Source organism: Chelonia mydas, chromosome 8 (assembly GCF_015237465.2).
Source record: "Chelonia mydas isolate rCheMyd1 chromosome 8, rCheMyd1.pri.v2, whole genome shotgun sequence".
Classification (NCBI taxonomy): Eukaryota; Metazoa; Chordata; order Testudines; family Cheloniidae; genus Chelonia; species Chelonia mydas.
Genome location: NC_057854.1, coordinates 88,220,624 through 88,243,189, shown reverse-complemented (window position 1 = coordinate 88,243,189; position 22,566 = coordinate 88,220,624). Strand labels below are relative to the sequence as shown.

General features: G+C 42.3%; 1 protein-coding gene across 1 annotated transcript in view; it reads left to right on the top strand.

Moving 5' to 3' along the window:
- Positions 1 to 22,045, top strand: part of CACHD1 (cache domain containing 1) — a 186,830-nt gene extending 164,785 nt beyond the window's left edge. The window contains exons 17-27 of the mRNA XM_007063412.4: positions 1,594 to 1,716; positions 4,210 to 4,309; positions 4,434 to 4,550; positions 6,450 to 6,610; positions 7,705 to 7,791; positions 8,014 to 8,130; positions 9,815 to 9,966; positions 10,164 to 10,325; positions 11,385 to 11,462; positions 13,020 to 13,121; positions 20,347 to 22,045. Coding sequence (XP_007063474.2) covers positions 1,594 to 1,716; positions 4,210 to 4,309; positions 4,434 to 4,550; positions 6,450 to 6,610; positions 7,705 to 7,791; positions 8,014 to 8,130; positions 9,815 to 9,966; positions 10,164 to 10,325; positions 11,385 to 11,462; positions 13,020 to 13,121; positions 20,347 to 20,585 — 1,438 coding nt within the window. The 3' untranslated portion in view covers positions 20,586 to 22,045. The remainder of the gene's footprint in view (positions 1 to 1,593; positions 1,717 to 4,209; positions 4,310 to 4,433; positions 4,551 to 6,449; positions 6,611 to 7,704; positions 7,792 to 8,013; positions 8,131 to 9,814; positions 9,967 to 10,163; positions 10,326 to 11,384; positions 11,463 to 13,019; positions 13,122 to 20,346) is intronic.
- Positions 22,046 to 22,566: the final 521 nt, after the last annotated feature.

Genomic DNA, 22,566 nt, shown 5'->3' with positions numbered 1-22,566 from the left:
AATTACATTGTGGCAGAACACGTTAACTAACATGATTTTCAATGCAATCTAGCCCTCAGTATATGTCTATCTACATGTCAGCTAGGACTCACTCCAGGGTTAACCATGATGAGCTTGATAGGATTTTAAACATGACAGTCTTTGTCTGCAAGGAGCGTTTAGTATAGTATTAACTATATTTTTAGCCCCTAATGTGCTTTTACATGAACCCTTTTTTTGCCAGCTGACTTTGAGGTTTGTAGTCACACACCTCAGTGGCGTAAAAGCCAGAGGTGTGAACTGTCCTAGGCAGAAAGGAGGTTCTGAAGAACTGCAGAAAACGGTTTTAAAAAAAAACGTGGAATATGGTGTCGTCTTGTGTTTTGCTCTCTGCTTTGTAACTTCCAATCTATTTGAAGTAATAAACATTGTGACCAGAAGGGGGCAACCTCTCTTTATGCTAGAGAAGATTACACTTTAAAAAGTTTAAACTAGATAAATAATAAAGACAAAGCTTTGGATTAAGAATAAAAACAAATCCCCTTCCTCCCCTCCCCCCGGGGAGGTTTCACATAATCTGAAGAGGGGCTTCATGCTCCCTTTGGCATAGTAGGAGGGTGAGTAAAAAGCCATAAAAATTATAATAAGCAGAAGGTCTGCAGGCCACTCAGTTCCCGAGAAGCTGAAAAGATTCTTTAAACAGCATCCTCCCCCAGGAAGCAGGTGTATTGCTCTGTAATTGGTGCTGAGAGTAAGGGGGCTGTGAACTGTGGTGATGCCGGGGAGTGGGGGAAGGAGATGTTTTCTTTTTTGTTTAGGGTATTTTTAACCCTAACTTACATTATTATATGTGTAATGAAAGTGAATATCTGTTGGCCCCTTAAATTACCTGCTTAGATCACTTCACCACGTTTGAGCCTTTCATCTCGCTTTCCAGTAAAGAATCACTCGGCGTAATGAAGACCAGATCATATGGCATAAGGGAATGCAGTGGAAAATGAGTCTTTCTGGTATCTGAGGCTTTCTTCTTCTCTACAGACTTGCTATAGAAAGAGTGCAAGTGATGTGTTCAAGCGAAACATCTGGAAGAAGGACTCCGGTCCTTACTGTGCTTTCTGCTATGCAAGGGATACAAGCTGAATCACTATGCAAATACTGGGTGGGCTGCATATAAATGAGCTAAAATGCAGGGACATAGCTTTGGGTTTCTTCAGCACTCAGCCATGATCGTGTTCCATTGTGAGAAATACTCCAGGTTTAACGCATTAGCTGGTAAAAGTAAAACCTAGGTGGGGGCATTTTGTTCACCTCGACCACCAATTGCATGTTAAGATACAACTGTCCTGTTCACAGTGGGTTTCAAAATATGTTCGTTAAAACATTTCAGCAAATGTGTTTTTAAAATACCTTTTATCCTAAGCTAGATAAGCCTGACGGGGCATGAGCTACACTTCTTAACTGAGTGCAGGTCTGAGCCTGGGTGGATGTCATTTACATGGTGCAGGGGTTGGATGCCTGTCTGTATTTACTTCATATCAAACTCAGCAATCTAAAGTATTTTGAATGCTTAGTTATTCATATAGTTCTCAAACCTGCTTCTCTTTTTCTTTTTAGTGCACAAATGTCTTCAGGACATTCTGTGGCTGTGATGGGCATTGACTTTACTCTAAGGTACTTCTATAAGGTTCTAATGGACTTGCTGCCAGTTTGCAACCAAGATGGAGGCAACAAAATAAGGTACACCTTTGGGTTACTGAGTTAAATTAGTCTTCCCTTTCATGTGGTATATCTTCAAACATTCTGTTCCTTGCTCTGGCTCACCTTCTGTATTGCAATCTGCAGTCATTATCTTCATCAGGACAATCTGGACTCTTGATATCAGACATTGAACATATGTGAACAACCAATAAAGTATAAAAAGGGGAAATAATTCATTCTTATTTGTATTATTCAGGCTTAATACAAATGCCCATAAATCCGTTATAAGATGAACACAGCTTCCATTCATTCCGTTACTCGTTCTTATCCTGGAGTATTTTTAGATACTTAACTGGTGACACTGACAGTATGAAAGAACAAAGTTTGTTTACATATGAAAATCACACAATCCGCTTAATTGATTTGAAGCATAAATATTAAGAACTATTTTGTTTAAGTTGTCACATCAAATAAGTAATACTACAAATGTAGTGTAACATGCATGGTCTCCTCTTTGGTGCATAATTTTAACTTGGTGTGGCCTACGCATGTCTGAATGTTTCATTTTCCCCTTGGCCTTCCACTGAAGACTCACACAGCGAAAATCCTCTATATTATGGATAGAGTAGCTTGATAAAGTATTTTTGGAATGCTTCAAGGAGACCTTGAATTAAGGTAAAAATGTATATGTGACTTTTTTTTATGCTTTTGTGATGTATAAAAAAGGCCTGTCAGGGATTTTGGCTTGGGGTTTTTTGTTTTGTTTTTTTCCACTTTTGTTTTTGTCTAGGTGCTTCATTCTTTTTTCAACTTTACAATATCATGAATATCAAGTCTTGGATTAAGTACTTTGCTGTAACTCTCCATCACAGGACACAGAATTGGGTGCTCTCAGCCCTGGAAAGCGCTGTGGTGTTGAAACTGTTTTGGTTTTTTTAAGAGCATATCGTCCAAGTGTTTGTCAGGCATTTGATTTTAAATTGGTGTCCTCAAAGCCAGACCAAAAAAAAAAACCCCAACCCAAAACAGTCAGACTGAACAGTCTGAATAAAAATAATTTCCCATCTCCAATCAATCAGGATTCATCCCATGGTATATTTGATCATAAGTCTACTAGTTCGCCAGTTGTCTATAACATCTTCCAGGAAAAACAGCAGCAAGAGCTGAATTTCTCATGTAAAAACAAAAGTTGGGTAGGAAAAAAATTCTGTTAACTTTTCACGCCTCCTTCTTATATTGTGAAGGGTACAAGCCTATCTATTTTTTTTGTGCAGGTTACCTTTAAAATTATGTATATGGGGTTTTTTTACGTTTAGGTGCTACAGTCAGGACTTTACACGGTACACGCAATTGTGGGAATTGTACACTTGTAAAGCAGCTCCTGCAGTTTCTCATAGCCCCAGGCAGGAGGCGGGGATGCATGCACAGCTGCAGGACCCAACCAAAGCTACCGTTAAGCTGGGGGACTTTAGCTCTACTCCTGCTGAGTTCTTCAGGAGCATTAAGCGGCCTACATTAACCTCTTCCAGTTTCCTTTCTGTGGCCACACGTTCTCTTGATCTTTGCACAAACTAAGCCCTCTCCCTAGGATGCCTGCTCCTTTGCCTTCCCCTGTAGCACTGCTTTCTGTGTCTATGGTAACAGAAGGAGGAAGGGAGGCAGGCGTGCTGTGCAGAGGGACTGCCAGAGATGGAAAGGCCTTGCAAGGAGAAGGAGGCTTAGCCGTTGCAGAGCCAGAGAGGGAAGGAAACTGTGAGAAAAGGGTTTGACAACGCAACAGTGGCTGGGGAAAAAGAGGGTGACAGGAAAGGGACATAGGAGAGAAGGAAAATAAGATATTTGTCTTTCTGTAAGCCCTTTTGTAAGAGGATCTCAAAGCACTTTATGAATGTTATAGAATGACGCTTCCCAACACCCCACTTTACAGATGGAGGGGCAAAGGCACAGATTGCATGCTTTCCCCAAAGTCACTCTGGAAGAGCTGGGAATAGGAAGGGAAGTGGTGTGTGAATTTGGAGTTTAATGGAGATTCACGTTTTCATAAGAATATTAAGTGGAGGTGACTCTCCCCATTAAAATGAAACTAAAAGCTTGACAGTACTTTAAAGGGACAATGTCTGGTGGAAAATTGTAGGAGAGTGCTTACATTTGTTACTGGTAGCATTTCAGGTTAAGCTGTTAAAACTTCTAAAATCTGTTTTTTCACTATTTATGCTATTGGTTTACTTTGTGCATTCCTCTCAAATTAGACAATGGAAATAAAACAAGTGGTCTTATTTCTGTGTCCAGTCAATTCCACCTTGAGATTCTCAAGTATTAGTATATTGTTGCAATACTGGTTGGTTTGTAAACTTCAGGGAAATATTGATATGTTCTTTTAAAAACTATTTCCATTGAATTTTTAACTGACTTTTTTTTTTTATTGCCCAGAGTTTTTTGTTAAAGTTTCTTTTTACAGCCATATTTAACCTACCCATTTCTTTAAAACATAAAGACACTTCATGAATAATGCATTTCCTTTATCTTGGGCAGGTGCTTTATTATGGAGGATAGAGGGTATCTCGTGGCACACCCAACTCTCATTGATCCTAAAGGTCATGCTCCAGTTGAACAGCAGCATATTACACACAAGGTATGGCTAAATCCTCTTTTTTTCTTCTTTTTTTCCCCCTTTTTTGAAAGATTACGGAATGTACTGAAGTCACTTTTTATGCTTTTTTTTTTTTTAAGGTAAAATTCTCTTCTTGTCTTCTCAGGAACCCTTGGTAGCGAATGACATTCTAAACCACCCAAACTTTGTGAAGAAAAACCTCTGCAACAGTTTCAGTGACAGAACAGTTCAGAGGTTTTATAAATTTAATACTAGCCTAGTGGTAAGTGTTTTTTGTTTTCTTGTTTTACTTTCTGAATGTATTTCGGTTGGGTTGGATTTACTTTGACTGATGCACAGGTCAATCAATGTTGATCACCAGGAACAGCAAAAAGAGACCCAAAACCAACTCTTTGTGAAGGGCAGCACATGGTGGCACTGTAGAAACATAAAATCAGTGGGCTAGATTGTACAAACTGTGGTCACGAGTGGTGCCAGGGATTATGAATGTGAGTATTTGCCAAACGTTACATAATCTATCCCAGAAGTGAGAGCTGAGACATTCTCTTCCCTATCTTTTTTATTAAGGGTTTTTTTAAAATGTTGGTTTGGATTCTTCTGCAGTGGATCCAAGCTCCTTATGTCCAGTCACCAACCCTCTCTGTTGTCACACCCTAGTGTGCACATATGGGGTCTTCCTCTTTACTCCTACCCTTCTCATTTGGAGCCTTTTACACTATTAGCTAGATAGAAGCTATTAGGTAACAAAGTAGAAAATATATCAACATGCACTTAGTATAATTTGTCAAATTGAAGTCTTCTAAAAATCTCAAGTAAAGACTGGTGACGCTGTCTCATATAGAGCTTCCCCCTGTTCTTTATCTTGCAAACAGACTGTAATCTAATATTCTTGTTTGCAGTATTGTTGTTGCTGTGTTGGTTCCGGGATATTAGAGAGACAAGGTGGTGGGTGAGGTAATCTCTTTTATTGGACAGACTTCTGTGGGTGAAAGAGACACACTGGGTTCTGTGGGGCTCGAAAGTGTTTCTCTTTCACCCACAGAAGTTGGTGCAATAAAAGAGATTACCTCACCCGCCTTGTCTATATAACATTCATGACAGCCATATGTTGTTGTGCAGAGTGTACTGACTACTGTGTCACAAATCCGTCCTTACAAGATCACTGTGGAATAATGTCAAAAACTCAAGGCTCTGTGAGAGAAAGCTGTTGTTTAAACGCAGTCTTCTAGGATTATTAGTAAAAGTGTCAAGAAAATTTCTGAAAGCTCCGGCAAGTTAAGTGGATCTATGTTAGAACAGGATAGATTTTAACATTTTTCCTACAGTCGAAATGCAGAATGGGTTGGAGATGGAGGGAGGGCGGGCAGGAGTTTTGTTGTAAAGGAAAATGCCGAGGACAGATTTAGATTGCATTGTGTGAGTCAGAAACAGGAATGCTTTGGCTTTTCAGATAGTTCACAGCTGAAGTATATTTTTATAGTACATATGCCAGCAAGTTATCAGCAACTTGTGATGGTGCCTGCCAGCCAGAACTGAATCTCTGTGTGAGGGTAACAGGTAATTGGCATTAGGGGCATTGCAGGAATTTAAATTTCACTGCTTTTGTGGCGGGCACGTTCTGTGCCTCCGCCGCGGCCCCGGGAGCCAGAGGAGCTGGCTGCTCCCGCCGCGGCCCCGGGGGCCAGAGGAGCTGGCTGCTCCCACCACTATTGGGGAGGGGGAGCCATGTCCCTGCTTGGGGCCCCCCTCCCACCCTACCCCGTGCACATCCTTGATTGGTATGATGGGGAAGGAAAGGGAGGAGAGATTTATTTGAATGAGGTATTGTCTGCTGTCAGGCAGGATACTAAACTGGAAACCATTATGGCACATCATAATGTTATAAGATAAACAAATGTTGTTAATCTTGCAGAAAGTGCTTTGTCCTCCAGTACTGGCTCAGTTTTGCTCATCTCCCGAACAGGCTGATGAGTTAATTTGTATGCCTGTTATCTGAAGAATAGTTGCATTATCTGAAGAAAAGGCATGCTACGTTCATGTTTCCTCATAGATTTTGCTTCAGCTTATGGTTCTATAAATGTGCTTGGGGCGGGGGAAAGGTTTTAACGCACTAGGTAGTATGTTTCCTGCCACATCTCCAACATGCCTTGCTTTTCCCTAGGGTGATCTGACAAACCTTGTGCATGGCAGCCACTGTTCTAAATACAGACTGACAAGAATACCTGGAACCAATGCCTTTGTTGGAATAGTCAATGAAACCTGTGACTCTCTTGCTTTCTGTGCCTGCAGTATGGTAGACAGGCTCTGTCTGAACTGTCACAGGTAAGAGAGTGATTTGAAATGAATTGGCAAGTGCAGGTATTGGTTTTTATGTTATTTCAAATGAAGACTGAGAGCGCTGGTCGTTTTGTAGGCTAAGCTAACGTGTACGGTGCAACTCCTGTGTCAGAACAAAACAAATATTGTACCTGCATAAATAAAATGTACTTTATTTGTAATGAGTAGGGTTATTATCCTTTTTTATAAGGGTTTGCAGATTTATCAGGTTCTCTTTCATGGTGCACAGTAGTTTAAAAAAAAAAAAGGTCATATAAGCTTTGTGGGAGTTTAAGGCATTTTCCCCTCTGTTCCTTGGCTTTTGCCAGTGCTCCCTTTTTGTTTAATGCTCAGGCATGTGAATCATTTAGCTTGCGAATGGGAGTGCTCATCTGGGGCAAAGTTATTCCCAGGTCTGAGTGTCTGCAGAGACAAGACCTTCTTTACAGCCCATTAACACTTGCCTTTGGGTGTGGAATATGATGGGTTGTCACATAGGTGCCAAGCTTATTGCCTTAACACCCTGCCCCTGCAAATACAATAAAAACGTGATACAGCTGCACAGGAGGGAAGGAGCTCTGGGTGGGACCACCCTGAAGAGGTATGGGGTGAAGGAGGAAGAAGAGATTTCTCTGCTGCTTCACATTCAGGGGCTTGGGAAATGTGGCAAGGAGAGGGCTAGTAGCTCCACAGGCCCATTGGGGGTATGCCCCTTATCTGCAACTCAGAATAGGAGCCGGAGAGATTGTTCCACCTGGGGGTGGGAGGGTTCCTTTCTCCCAGCTGAGTTCCTAATGCTCAGCCTGACTATGAGTTCCTAATGACTCAGCTGTAGCAACCTGCATGGAACTTGGAGGGAAGAGCCCAGGTTGCTGGAGGGTAGATTGTGGAGAAGGCACTAGTGCACACGAGGCCAGTATGTTAGCTGAAGTTTCAACGTCTTGGTAAATAAACAGTTCTCTTAATAAAGAGCCAGTTTAGTCTTACAAATCGGGTGTCTTTTCAGTACATGGTATGTGAAACACTGGCTCTATGCTGGGATTAGGATTTGGACCTCAGTTTATATCGATGCAACTGGCCATTTTTTCTTTTTTCTAAAGAATGGAACAAAATGAATGTGAATGCCCTTGTGAATGCCCTCTAGAGGTCAATGAATGTACTGGCAACCTCACCAATGCAGAAAGCAGGTGAGAACAAGTATCTCTAAAACTCGAGTAACATTGTTATTGTGAGTATTACATGTTATAACCCTTGAATATGGACTACTTTCTCATGCTACCATATATACAATGCCCGGTAGAATAGAGTGATTAAACAGTTGGATTGTACTTAGCAAAGTTTAATTTTCTTGATTGGCTATATTGGAATTCTTTTTTGTGACATGATCTCAATTGTTTTCCCCAATGTAGGAATCCTAGTTGTGAAGTCCACCAGGAACCGATGACATTCACAGCAATTGATCCTAGCCTACAGGATGCTCTTCCGCAATGTATTAACACGCGGTGTAATCAGAGGCTGGAGAGTGGGTAAAGTACAGTGTTTTCCCTCTCTGAAAATACGTGCAGGGCTTGAAATTATTAGGAGCTGTTATTTATTCTAATACAGACATATCTTCCCTTGACATTAAATAAATGAAGTGTTATAAAATTGCAGCCTCATACCATGATGCTGCCATGCAGTAAACTTGAGACCTCAGGATTCCCATTTGAGTCACCTAATGCCGTTAATAGCAGACAGAGAACCATATTTTCCCTCAGTCACACCCTTTCTTGACTACATTGAAGTCAATGGAATGCACCAATATAAGTGAGAGGAGAAATGAGCCGTAGAAAGGACAATGAATTCCACCTCTCATCAAGAGAGGAAAGTGCCACAATATTTGCCTACGCTTTTTGAGAAGCAGATGATCTTTAAGGTAAAGAGTGGTCATAGAAAGATTGGGAGTAGGCACTGCGTGCCCAAGGATTTCTGTCAGCAAAAAATAAACTGTATGTCACCTAAACTGTGATATGAGTTTAATAGGCTTTGTGGCTCAGGTCATGACTAGCAAAGATCAGGGCCAGATTCTCTGAGGCAGTCAGTTTTGTGGAGTGTGGCAGAGCTGGCGGAATGGTAGGGAGCCAGTTATAGTTCACTGATTCTCTGCCCCGACACTGGTTAGAGCATTTGAAGAGGGAGAGACACGACCCAGACGGGGATTCCTTCATGCTGAGAGAGTCTCCAGCTCTCCCTTAGCATTGCCTGAGTGGTGCAGAAAGAGGAGAGCAGGCCAGTGCATTTGGCCCTTTATGACAAAGCTGCTCTTTCCCCATATGATTTACCTTGTGTAACTTAAACCCTTATAAAAAGAAAAGGAGTACTTGTGGCACCTTAGAGACTAACAAATTTATTTGAGCATAAGCTTTCGTGAGCTACAGTTCACTTCATCGGATGCATTCAGTGGAAAATACAGTGGGGAGATTTATATACACAGAGAACATGAAACAATGGGTGTTACCATTGAAGTGTTCACATCAGCCAAACTATCAGAGGCTCGTTCACCTGCACATCTACCAATGTGATATATGCCATCATGTGCCAGCAATGTCCCTCTGCCATGTATATTGGCCAAATCGGACAGTCTCTACGTAAAAGAATAAATGGACACAAATCAGACGTCAAGAATTATAACATTCAAAAACCAGTCAGAAAACACTTCAATCTCTTTGGTCGCTCGATTACAGACCTAAAAGTGGCAATTCTTCAAGAAAAAAAACTTCGAAAACAGACTCCAACAAGACCCCACCCCCGCTGTTCCTCAGATGTTCTTGTCAACTGCTGGAAATGGCCCACCTTGATTATCACTACAAAAGGTTTCACCCCCCACCCGCTCTCCTGCTGGTAATAGCTCACCTTACCTGATCACTCTCCTTACAGTATGCATCCGATGAAGTGAGCTGTAGCTCACGAAAGCTTATGCTCAAATAAATTTGTTAGTCTCTAAGGTGCCACAAGTCCTCCTTTTCTTTTTGCGGATACAGACTAATACGGCTGCTACTCTGAAACCTGTCATTAAACCCTTATGACACTTCTGTAGCCAAGCATCAGAGCTGTGAGGCTTTATGGACAATTTTGGTTCTAAGTTGTCTAGTGACTATAAATATACTGAGATACACCCAACCAAAAATGATTTTCTTTAAGGTAAAGCCAGCCCTTTTTCTTCATTTCCAGGGATTGCTTTGGCGTGTTGGACTGTGAGTGGTGTATGGTGGACAGCGATGGAAAGACCCATCTGGATAAATCCTACTGTGCGCCTCAGAAGGAATGCTTTGGTGGCATTGTGGGAGCTAAAAGCCCTTACGTGGATGACATGGGTGCGATAGGTAATTCTGGTCTTTTATTGAGGATACATATTTAACTGTTAAACTGCCAGTATTTTGTTATATACACCATCAATGTAGGTGCACAAAAATCATGTACTGAAGCCTTGAGTTTATTTTAATGTTATAGAAATGCTGATTTAAACCTTTTTGCAAGATATTTATGCTCTGGTTTTATCTTGGTTTTCGGGTTTTTTAAGGAGATGAGGTGGTCACTTTGAACATGATAAAAAGTGCTCCCGTTGGTCCTGTAGCTGGAGGTATTATGGGATGCATCATGGTGCTCGTTCTGGCAGTATACGCGTATCGTCACCAGATCCACCGGAGGAGTCACCAGCACATGTCACCTCTTGCTGCACAGGGTGAGCTGATAACTCATGAGGGAGATATTAGCAGTGAGGATAAAAATCTAGCTGTTTTGTACATTCTTCTGCCTAGTTTCAAAGATCATTTTTTGGTTTATCCCTTGGGAATCCTTTATTCTTGCTTCTCTTCTGATCCCCATTTTATCTCCCACTCCCCTCCTTATGTAAATGATGTATTTACTATCCAATGTACTTGTGTGCTACTGCCCTCTGCTGGGTACACAGCTAGACTTGCTGTCTCCTTGGGAAGACCTGGACAGAAAATGCTAGGGCAAGTCTCAGGATGCTGTGGATATGACTTTCCTCGAGCTAAAGCAGTAAACCCAGCTTAATACTGGTCCTGTCACTTCTGAATAGTAGATTGTTTTCTAGCAAGTAATAAGTGCTGTTGCCAGCGGTTTATTACAATTATAATATTCAAAATGCCTCCGTCGGAGCTGCTTTTTGGTTGTATCTTTTTCTCCCTGGCTCCTCACTTGCACTCTGAGAGAAATTCATCATTGTGGCATCTTTTACTTACAAAAGGAAGGGAAGAAGAGCAAAATTATGAATATTATTATTATTTGTAATACACGAATACTAAAAAAAGCTCCAGCTGAAACTGGGGCTCTGTTGTACTAGACACTGTATCAAGGCATTCAGGTTTGCAATCTAAGTAGTCAACCACACAAAGTGTGGTAGGGGAAATAGAGGCATGAGGAGGGGAAGTGATTTGCCCAAGTCTCAGAGCTGAGAATAAAACGCAGGTCTCCTGACTCCCTGTCCAGTGCCTTATCCACTGGACCATACTGACTCAGTCTGGGCCTGTTCTCTAAACTTTCTGCATCGCTCAAGTCTTAAAGTTCCTTTCAAGGGTACCTGGCATATCCTCTTCCTGGTACGTCTAGTCCCCAACTGGCCCCAAAACAGGGATTCCCAAGCCCCTTCCCAAAGCATAGTACTCCAGCACGATAATGCAGAGTGCTTCCACCACTCCACCAGGCTGAGAGTCGTTAATGAGTTGATCCAAAATTTTTCTCTTAACAGTTGCATTTTTCTGTTTGTAATGGTGTGTAGAAATGTCAGTGCGTATGTCCAACCTGGAGAATGATAGGGATGAGAGAGATGATGACAGCCATGAAGACAGAGGAATCAGTAAGTGCTGAGCTGTGTCACTGTAAAATATGCCAGTATTAGGCTTAAGATTTGGTGAGCTTCTTGCTTTGGCTTGCTTTAGTATTAAAAATGTGTGGAGGGTTTTTCTTTTCTCTTACCACCTTGATGTAACAGTGTGACCTTTGCTCTACAAAATAACAGGGCCAAAGGATTAACTGACTTAGTTTGTAACCCTTCGTGTCCTTCAGTCTCACCCCAAAAAATTATTCTTAGTTTTGGGCCATATAGTGCCCACTAACGTGCAGTGGGAGCTTGCCTATTCTGCCACATATTACAGTGTGGCAAGCTCTCAGAGAATCAGAGAAGATTAGGGCTGGAAGATTGCTCAAAGCAGGACCAACCCCAATGAGATCATCCCAGACAGGGCTTTGTCAAGCTGGGCCTTAAAAACCCCTAAGGATGGAGATTCCACCACCTCCCTAGGTAAACCATTCCAGTGCTTCACCACCCTCCTAGTGAAATAGTGTTTCCTAATATTCAGCCTAGACCTCCCGCACTGCAACTTGAGACCATTACTCCTTGTTCTGTCATCTGCCACCACTGAGAACAGCCGAGCTCCATCCTCCTTGGAACCCCCCTTCAGGTAGTTGAAGGCTGCTATCAGATCCACCCTCACTGTTCTCTTCTGCAGACTAAATAAGCCCAGTTCCCTCAGCCACTCCTCATAGGTCATGTGCTCCAGCCCCCTAATCATTTTCGTTGCCCTCCGCTGGACTCTCTTCAGTTTGTCCACATCCTTCCTGTAGTGGGGCGCCCCCTCTGTGGCCCAACCAGCTCTGGGAATGGCTCTTAGAGAGCTGCGGGACTGCAGTTATGACTGCATGGGGTGTGTAAGCTCCTGCCCATGAGCAGCCTTGGAAGGGGCAGGCACAATCTGGCCTTTTAATTCCCAGCTTCAGTTCAACAAGAGAGTTAAATGAAAAATCAGTAAATCCTGTTTGCACTTAGTTCTTTGCCGTTCAGTTATGACTGTAATATTGTGTATAATAATTCTATTGTATAGTGATGGGCCCAAGGCCTCTGGATTTTGGGAGAGATCAGAATTTCCCATGTGGCCCTGTCTTTAAAATGGGCTGAATCAAAATTCAATATCTGAACAACATCAAAGGTTCAAAAACCAGAGCTGGATCTGAGTTCTGCAGCTTGTATCCATTGATACTAATATAGCTCGTGTTAGTAAGTCTTGCTTTTCAGTTTAAATGTTGAGCAGGCTTTAGATGCCTCCGAGGTCTCTGTGTTCTGGCATTGCTACAGGGAACCTTCGTAACTTTCATTAATCAAAGCAGACAGTGGGGTAAATCAGAGTTATATTCATCCTGCTCTCAGCACTGGACGAGGACATGCACTTCTCAGCAAACCTTTGTCCCATCATTTCTGTGATGTGGAAGCTCATAATCCCTATAAGAATTTCATAGCAGCATCTGAAAGAAGTAGTTTATAAAACATGTCTGATTCCTTGTTATTGAATTGCTCCATTAATATAACTTAGTAAAAACACTCTGTTTAAAACAAACCCTGCTCTCTTTTCTTTCCTAGTCAGCAACACACGGTTTATAGCAGCTGTAATTGAGCGGCACGCACATAGTCCAGAACGTAGACGTCGGTACTGGGGGCGATCGGGAACAGAGAGCGATCACGGTAAGACCTTTAAACTCCCAATGACTCTGCATTCTCAGCTTGTTTGGCAACATAGGAGATAATGCCAGACCCAAAAAAAAAAAATCTTTGCCCCTTACTGCTTCATAGTTAAACAATTTTGACACCTCTGAATGCATGACACCGTCCAGCAATGAAGCTATTTTTGTGAGAGCAGTGTTATAACACGAGCTCCTTAGCTTAATGCCCCATCCTCTGCCTGGATTGCACCACCTCTAGAATGGCCCGTCCCGAGCTCCTCACAAGACCCAGGACCCTCCCAACACCGGTGAAGTCCGACCACTGTCGGATACCATCTTCGGCTCCGGCAGCCCAAACAGATAGAATCTGTCTCACTCATGGGAGATCCGGATCCATGGCTGCGCTACAAGACATTTTTACTTTTCCCAGATCCAGAATCCCCCACTCCATCGGGACCTTCAGTCCCCAGAGAACTCATCTCCCCTGAAAGATCTGCCTGCAGTGCTGAGCCTATCACCCCCACCACGTATTACATACGTGTCTCTGGCAGCACCAGTGTTGCCATCGTTGGAACCCAGGCAACCTTTTCTTCCTTGGGGGATTCAGACCCACTGGAAGAACTGCCTCTCCCATACTGCTCTTACTCATTTCCCAAAAGACTTGCACGACCCTGGGAACAGCCACTGCCACATCTGCCTCTGAGTCATTGGCATGGGACCTCCACGAGCACGCATCGATCCCTCCAACTGGCCATATTATCAAGTACTATTGGCTAAATTTATTATAATTTATTATAATATAATAATCATCTGGACCCATGGAAAAGAGCCCTTGAGGAATTCCACCATGATTTCAACAATTTCCATCCTACCATCAACCTCAGCCTAGATCAATCCACACAAGCAGTCCATTTCCTGGACACTACTGCGCTAATAAGCGATGGTCACATAAACGCCACCCTATACCAGAAACCTACTGACCGCTATACTTACCTACATGCCTCCAGCTTCCATCGAGACACACCACATGATCCATTGTCTACAGCCCAAGCTCTAAGGTACAACCGCATTTGCTCCAATCCCTCAGACAGAGACAAGCACCAACAGGATATCTATCAAGCATTCTTAAAACTACAATACCCACCTGCTGAAGTGAAAAAACAGATTGACAGAGCCAGAAGAGTACCCAGAAGTCACCTACTACAGGACAGGCCCAACAAAGAAAATAACAGAACACCACTAGCCGTCACCTTCAGCCCCCAACTAAAACCTCTCCAGCGCATCATCAAAGATCTACAGCCTATCCTGAAAAATGATCCCTCACTCTCACAGATCCTGGGAGACAGACCAGTCCTCGATTACAGACAGCCCCCCAACCTGAAGCAAATACTCTCCAGCAACCACAAGCCACGCAACAAAAACACTAGCCCAGGAACCTATCCTTGCAACAAAGCCCAATGCCAACTCTGTCCACATATTTATTCAGGTGACACCATCACAGGACCTAATCTCATTAGCCACGCCATCAGGGATTCATTCACCTGCACATCTACCAATGTGGTATATGCCATCATGTGCCAGCAATGCCCCTTTGCCATGTACACTGGCCAAACCAGACAGTCTCTACGGAAAAGAATAAATGAACACAAATTTGACATCAGGAATCATAACATTCAAAAGCCAGTCGGAGAACACTTCAACCTCTTTGGCCACTCAGTAAAAGACTTAACGGTGGCAATTTTGCAACAGAAAAGCTTCAAAAACAGACTCCAGCAAGAAACTGCTGAGCTTGAATTAATATGCAAACTAGATACCATTAACTTTGGTTTGAATAGAGACAGGGAGTGGCTGGGTCATTACACATATTGAATCTATTTCCCCATGTTAAGTATCCTGACAAGTATCCTGACAAGTATTCTTGTCAACTGTCTAAATGGGCCATCTTGATTATCACTACAAAAGTTTTTTTCTCCAGCTGATAATAGCTCATCTTAATTAATTAGCCTCTTACAGTTTGTATGGCAACTTCCGCCTTCTCTGTATGTGTATATATATATATCTTCTTACTATATGTTCCATTCTATGCATCCAATGAAGTGGGCTGTAGCCCACGAAAGTTTATCCTCTAATAAATTTTAGTCTCTAAGGTGCCACAAGTACTCCTGTTCTTTTCATTGGCTAAATACGATTTCCTCAGTTAAGCTGTTTGAGGAGTTCACCAGCAGTCACTACCCATTTCCAAGCTCTCATTGAGGAAGGTAAATAATAGCCACAACTGCATTCTTGGAGGGGAAGCAGGAGGCTCAGGAGGAGGATACTAGTCCATTCTTCAGGATTCCCCAAAGAGATCCAGAACACCCTGTACCCATCCCTTCAGGGACCACTCTCATGAGAGTATTCTCACCCAAGATGTGAGCTCTTTACTGCAATATGGGGCAATAGCACGAGTTACTCCACCACAATATCATGGAAATCCAAGACTCTCAACACAAGCTTTTGAACATCCTCCATACTTCAGCACCCACAAGAGCTGGCTAGAATGGTGTGGCACACGCCCGCCACTTGTGCTCCTACCCTCAAGGGTGTGGAGAGACGCTATTGTGTACCAGCTAAAGGCTCAGAATTTCTATTTTCCCACCCACCTCCCAATTCTGTGGTGGTTCAGGCTGCTTCCAAAAGATCCAAGCAGCAAAATCCTAGATCTATGCCACTAGTTAAAAAGGAAAATACTTAGACCCATAGGCGCCAACTACATGGGGGCTCAGGGGCTCAAGCACCCACCAGCCGTACTGGTTCCGGCCCCCAGGGCTGACTGCCAATCAGCTGTTCGGTGGGGCCCCTGGGGCTGGCTGCCAATCAGTTGTTCAGCAGGTGGGATGCGCTGGCGAAGGGGGGACAGAGAGGAGGGAGCAACAAGCAAGGAGAGCAGGGCCTCGGGGGAGGGGGCAGAGCGAGGTTGGGAAGAGGTGGAGCGAGAGCGGGGCCTCAGGGAAGGGGACAGAGTGGGAACAAGAAGAGGTAGAATGAGGGCAGGGCCTTGGGGGAAGAGCTGGAGAGATGGTGAGGCCTCAGGGGAGGGGTGGAGCACCCACCAGGAAAAATACAAGTCAGTGCCTGTGCTTAGATCTATTGGGGAGGGGTTTTCTCATCGTCCAGTTTACAATTCAAGATAGCCAATTATCAAGCGCTATTGGCTAAATATGATTTCCTCAGTTATGCTGTTTGAGGAATTCACCAGCAGTCTCCCACAGTAGGACTCTACCCATTTCCAAGCTCTCATTGAGGAAGGTAAATTAATAGCCAGAACTGCATTTGATGCGACTGGTACTTCCTCTAGGGTCTTGGCTACGGTCATCATTATGCAAAGAGAGCCCTGACTCCATTCTTCAGGATTCCCCAGGGAGGTCCAGAACACCATTGAGGACCTCCCCTATGTTGAATCCCACCTCTTGAAGATGGACAATTCCCTACACACCCTCAAGGATTCTAGGGCCACCCTTCAATCACTGGGCATTTATACACCGGCCCCCAAAAGGAAGTTTCATCACTAGTCAACCACACCGCAGTATAGGTGCCAACACTTTCACCACTGAAGGCCATCCAAACCATCACGTAAAAAACAAAAGGTTCAAAGGTCCCTCTTTCCCATGTCTCCTGCTACTGCCTCGACATTTCAATCTCAACCCCCGGCCAGGAGATATTTTTGATGCGAGCTCGACATCCGTGAACCAATAAGCTTAACACCTCATAACTGCACTACTCCATTTGGGGGTCGTCTAGCACTGTTTTTTGACACCTGGAGTATGATAAACAGACAAGTGGGTGCTGAACATCATCCACTATGGCAATACGATCAAGTTTGTGATGCAACCTCCTCCAAAACCCCCATGCTCATCCCTTTGGGGACCACTCTCATGACAGTATTCTCACCCAAGAGATGAGCTCTTTACTGTAGTGAGGGGCAATAGAACGTGTTCCTCCACCACAATATCATGGAATGGGATTTTACTCTACCTACTTCTTCATACCCAACCACAAGGGCGGATGGAGACCAATCCTCAATCTCTGTCATCTCAGTTGCTTCATCCACAAACTCAGATTTCGAATGGTCATGTTGGCAGCGATAATTTCATCATTAGATAAAGGCACATGGTTCATGGCTCACGATGTGAAAGACTCGTACTTTCACATAGACATTCGTCCCTCCCACAGACACTTTCTCAGATTTATGGTGGGATCCGACCATTTGCAATACAGAGTGCTACCATTCAGTATTCATAGGTATTTTCAGTGGTGGCTGCTCATGTCAGACATAATGGCCTACTTTTTTCCTGTACCTCGACAACTGGCTGCTCACCGCCAGATCCCGCCAAGAGGCCTACACATCTATTTCTGTGATCCTCTCACCTCTCTGGAAGTCGGTGTAAACATCGAAAAGTCTGTATTCACCCCCACACAGTCTGTGGACTTCATTGAGGCAACTTTGAACTCTATCACTCTGAGGCTTACCTGCCCACAGACAGGTTCCAGATTATGAACAAGATCATTAGCTCAAGTTATGAGCAATCCTCAAGTGATGACCAAGGCATGCCTGTCCATACTTGGCCACATGGCCTCATGCCCATAGATCACTCCATTCATGAGACTCCACCTTCAAGCAAGTTATCTTCAAGCAAGGCTACAGTCAGTGCGCTCACCAAGTCATCTATGAACTTTCCCTTCACAGTTCCCACCAAGGTACTGTCCTTCCCTCCAGTGGTGGACAAACCCTTATCATGTATGTGTGGGTGTCCCCCCTCTTCTCCAGACAAAACTGCCATTACCATTGCATCCCGACTAGGCTGGAAAGCTTATGTGAACAACCACACCACCACACAAGGGACATGAACACCTCAAGAGTCCCAGGTGTGCACACTGATGTCCTGAAACTTTGGACAGTAAGGAAAACATGTGAGTTCTTTCTCCCATTTATCCACTCTTACTACATCCTGATAATGTCGGACAACACTGCAACTGTGTTCTATATCAACAAGCAAGGGGGAGCGAAATCGCCTCAGTTGGAAGCACAAAGCGAGCCAGGACATTTGCACGGACCAACAGCACTGCTGTCAAAACTCTCCGACCCTGGGCGTGTGGTGCGGATATGTAACCTCACAGTGGAATACAGGTAGGGACCACACATCTCAAGAATCTCCAGTTACAGGTAAATAACCTCCTCTTTTAGATATCCATAGCTTCATCACAGATAGGAGAGATGAGACTTCCCCATCATCATATCCTTTCCTGGTTTCTCTCAGTCATAGGGACACTATGACTCAGATTGTGAAAAGTAACTAGTGATTTCAGGTGCCCAAGGTGAGACATCTTTAGAGAACCTTGATTTTCAAAGGTGAATTTGAGAATGCAAAAATTGAGGCAGCCAAAATCACTAGCCACTTTTCACTACTCTTGGCCAGTATCTTCTCAGAGAGGGCATTCAACAATCATAAAAACTACCTATCGTACAGATAACAAAAATAGTGTGCTCTTTGGAATGGGAGGGGTTGCCTGGGAGTAGAATACGGTTGCTTATGGGGCCAGGGAACGAGGCACTCTCCAGCAGGGTTGTGCACATTCATATATGTTGTGCACCTTCATATATGTGAAAGATTTGCAATTTAACACTTGAGTCATCTCAGGTGCCTCATACAATTCAGTATCCCTTCTCTCAAAGAAATAAGAGAGAGTTTTTTTATGTAGAAGAAATGCAAGACCAGAAAACAGCTGGACAGAGGTTGCTAGACCACACAGCAAATACCTGGTGAAATCAATAGAATTAAACTGTATATTTTAACAGTCCTGTAACCAGTTTTGCAACTAATTTACGTTAGTCTCAAGACCCTAAAACAGTTGAAAGGTAACAAAACATAAGCCCTTATTTAGCAGAGAACAAAATTTTCTATTTTTTGTGGGTTTTGTTTTCAGAACTGTAATACTGTTCTCATAGTTACAGCACATAAAGTAAGTTCAGGAAATGCCATGACCAAACTGAAATTCACTTTTGGTATTCTAGATCAAACTAGCTACATGATATGAAAGCCTTTTTAGGAGTTAGGTGATATAAGATGTATTTTGATTATCTTCCTTTCTTGGTAGACCAAATTAATATTCTTGTAAGATATCCAGTCTGATCAGTTGCAAAGGATGCGGTTTCTTGAACACAGGCATACCAGGCTGCTTTGAGGGTTTTGCAGTAGATAGGCTGTGGCACTTGTCTGAGATCAGGCAAGATTTCAGGCAGCTGGTAGCCTGGGTACATTGTGATACTCAGAGTATTTCCCTGTCTCCCTGCTGTAGTCATTTAATTTCATGAGATTTTAGCCAGAAAACGGTTTGCAGGATTTGGCTCGATTAATCCATTTGACGTACTTTCTTATAGATTCACTAGATCTAACTCCTCAGCACAGTGTGTTTTATATATATGTATATATTTTGTTACAAAACATGTCTACTCAGCTGTCCACAAGCAGATTGGTTTGGCTGTCACAAATCTGAGCAGAGCAGCTCATAGGTAGGTACTGATGGATGCTTGCAGTATATTCAGCAGAATATTAATATTCTGTCACTTCTGAAACTTTAAGGAAAGTTCTGTAATATTTTTTACAAAAATCTCAGAACTTTGAAAATAGAACACTTTCATCTGCAAGGACCTTTTTCATTTTATTTATATATATATATATAATATCATTTTAAAAAATCATACAGCAATAATGTGAACTATTTACAGTTAGAATAGTTGATGGCTTTTCTAAGGAAGTTTTAGTTTATTAGGAATGGGAATAATGTACAATTTAAAGAGTATAGCTCAAAATTTGACCTAGTTTTTGTTCCTTATCTATTTGCAAAGTCCAAATAATTTTCAAGGCTTTTGCCTCCAAAACCATACTTCTTCTTTATTGTGTATTTTTAAATAAATGCCAGTAGGTAGGTAGGTTTGTTTGTTTGGTAGGGAACCAGATATTTCAAAGTGAAGCTGCCAAGAGGCTATTTAAAAGCAGGGGAGAAGAGGGAGGAAGGAACTATTTTAAAACTGTACAAGATTGTCTACTGTGTGTCTTTATTTTAAAACTGTTTGTTTGTTGGGCCCTATTCTATAAATTACTGAGTTCCTCCATTGATTTCAATGGGTTTTGGGGGTATTCAGCACCTTGAAATGTTGGGCCTTTTGCCCTAGACTATCTGTTCTTTTGTGTTGTTTTGTGTTCTAGGCTATAGCACTATGAGTCCTCAGGAAGACAGTGAAAATCCTCCATGCAATAATGATCCACTATCAGCTGGTGTTGATGTTGGAAACCATGATGAAGATTTAGATCTGGATACCCCACCTCAAACAGCTGCACTCTTGAGTCATAAGTTTCACCACTACAGATTGCACCATCCAACTCTTCATCACAGCCACCACTTACAGGCGGCAGTCACAGTGCACACTGTGGATGCGGAATGCTAATAGACTTTATTCTTTGGGAAAAGATGACAAAAGAAATGCAGTTCGTTAGCAACGATCCATACAGCAATGGGGAGCTTTGTGGTTGTGCTTTTACCAGGAGTGGTTTAACTACCTTCCTAAAGAAACTGTTACACGCACACAACCTTTACATTTACAAAATGTAACATTGGCTCTGGAATGGAGGGAAAATGAGCATGATGAATGGACCTGCCATAACATTTTAATAAAATGCAGCAGGAGGCCTGTTAATCCTCCAAACACAGGGATAAAAGTTTATACAGTAACTGAAACTTTAGGAACCCTGTTAAGCTGAGCCAAGAGAAGGGAGAGCTCAAAGAAGATGAAGATGTTTTACTTTCCTTAACTGGAAGAGTATAAATCTGTGCAGCCAGAGACAAAAAAGGTGCTGGATACAGAAATGGGTTTTTTGAGGTTTCCGTTTGTTTTTTAGAAAGTACATTGCTCTTACAGTTGCTGTGTGGGACCTGGGACAGTGCATCTCAAGATTTTTAAGTAAAGGATTATTTTTCTACTATTTATTGAACTTGAAACATTCATGAACTTTGGGGGGAGGGGAAAACACATTAGTGACTATTGACAAGGACAGCATATATTCTGTGCGATGGTGAAGTCATTCTTCCAAGGAAGGTGTCTGTTTCTTTTTAGCTGATATTCATCCACAGCCCCACTTTGCAAAAAGGGAAAATGAAGAATCACTCTCTGATTTGTTTACGTTTTCTAGCCACAGTCGTTTTGTGTAAACTTTACCACCTGATTTGTAATAGGCTGGGTGTTTTTAAATTTGCAAAAGGGGAGAATCCTCTGCTTCCCTACCAAAGCACTAAGTATTCTCCCTGTCTTTACACCTCTGACCACCCTTAAAGGCCCTCAAGATCTGGCACAGGATTCCCTTCACTGTAATAATACAGTATTTGAACTGCATTAACAATCAGAGAATTCCAAAATGAAATACATCCCATTTCTCTGTTTCCTTAGACCATTGGCAAAACCAGAAGGTGGTAAAACACATTGTAAAATTCAGGTTGTTACAGAAGGTTTCTGTTGAAATCGTAATTATAAGCTGCTGCTGTTTATCTGGAATTTAAGACTGCTTTGTGATTCATGCAGTGATTAATCAAGTCTCTCTAATACAACATGGGGCATCGTAATTTTAAATTAGTTTTAAATCACAGTGTTGTATTTTAGATTCACATTGTGTGATTAAAATGTTATAAAAACATTCTTGCACTGTGCATATGATAAACATCCATTTATGTAGGTTTTTTTTAAAGATTTCTGAATACTGTTTTAACAAATAGGGTACTTAATACTGTATTATGTAAAAAAAAAAATTGGTTCATAAACAGTACAGTAAAGTAAGTATACGTGTGATATCAGGATACCCCTTTATACTATGTATAAAATTTCAATCTCTAGTGAAATAAACTGTATAAAGTATAGTTCTGTGAATTACTTCTCGTTGAACTCAGATTATTCTCTTTCATTTCCCTCTCATTGTGTGGCTGAATGGGCGTCTCCAAGGAAAGTTCTATGAACCCCTTGATAGTCAGGACTCATCTCCTATTTCGATGGTTCTATCTCTAGTTCTGATGGGCTTAATTTTTACATGCAGTTTACAGTATTTGTTTTAAAAAATCTATTTTAAGAAGCCCTGTTTGTAACTACTTTGAACATTAAATCTTCTGGGAAAGTTCAAGCACAATGCAAGCCTACCATAGCCAATAATAACAGCATATAGAAAAAATAAGGTATTGAAAATGTGGTTGTGTCTGCTTTGCTGTTTGTTGCTGGTTTTATGGGTCTTTTGCTGAGCAGGCAGTTCCTGAAAGATCTTAAATCCTGTTCATGTTTTGAAATGTTCATGCTAGAATCTTGTTTCTCTTTTTGGAGCACAGAATATCTTTGATCTTTGTGCCCAACTTACTGGGAGTTCTGAGTGAGAATCAAAGGTAATACCTGG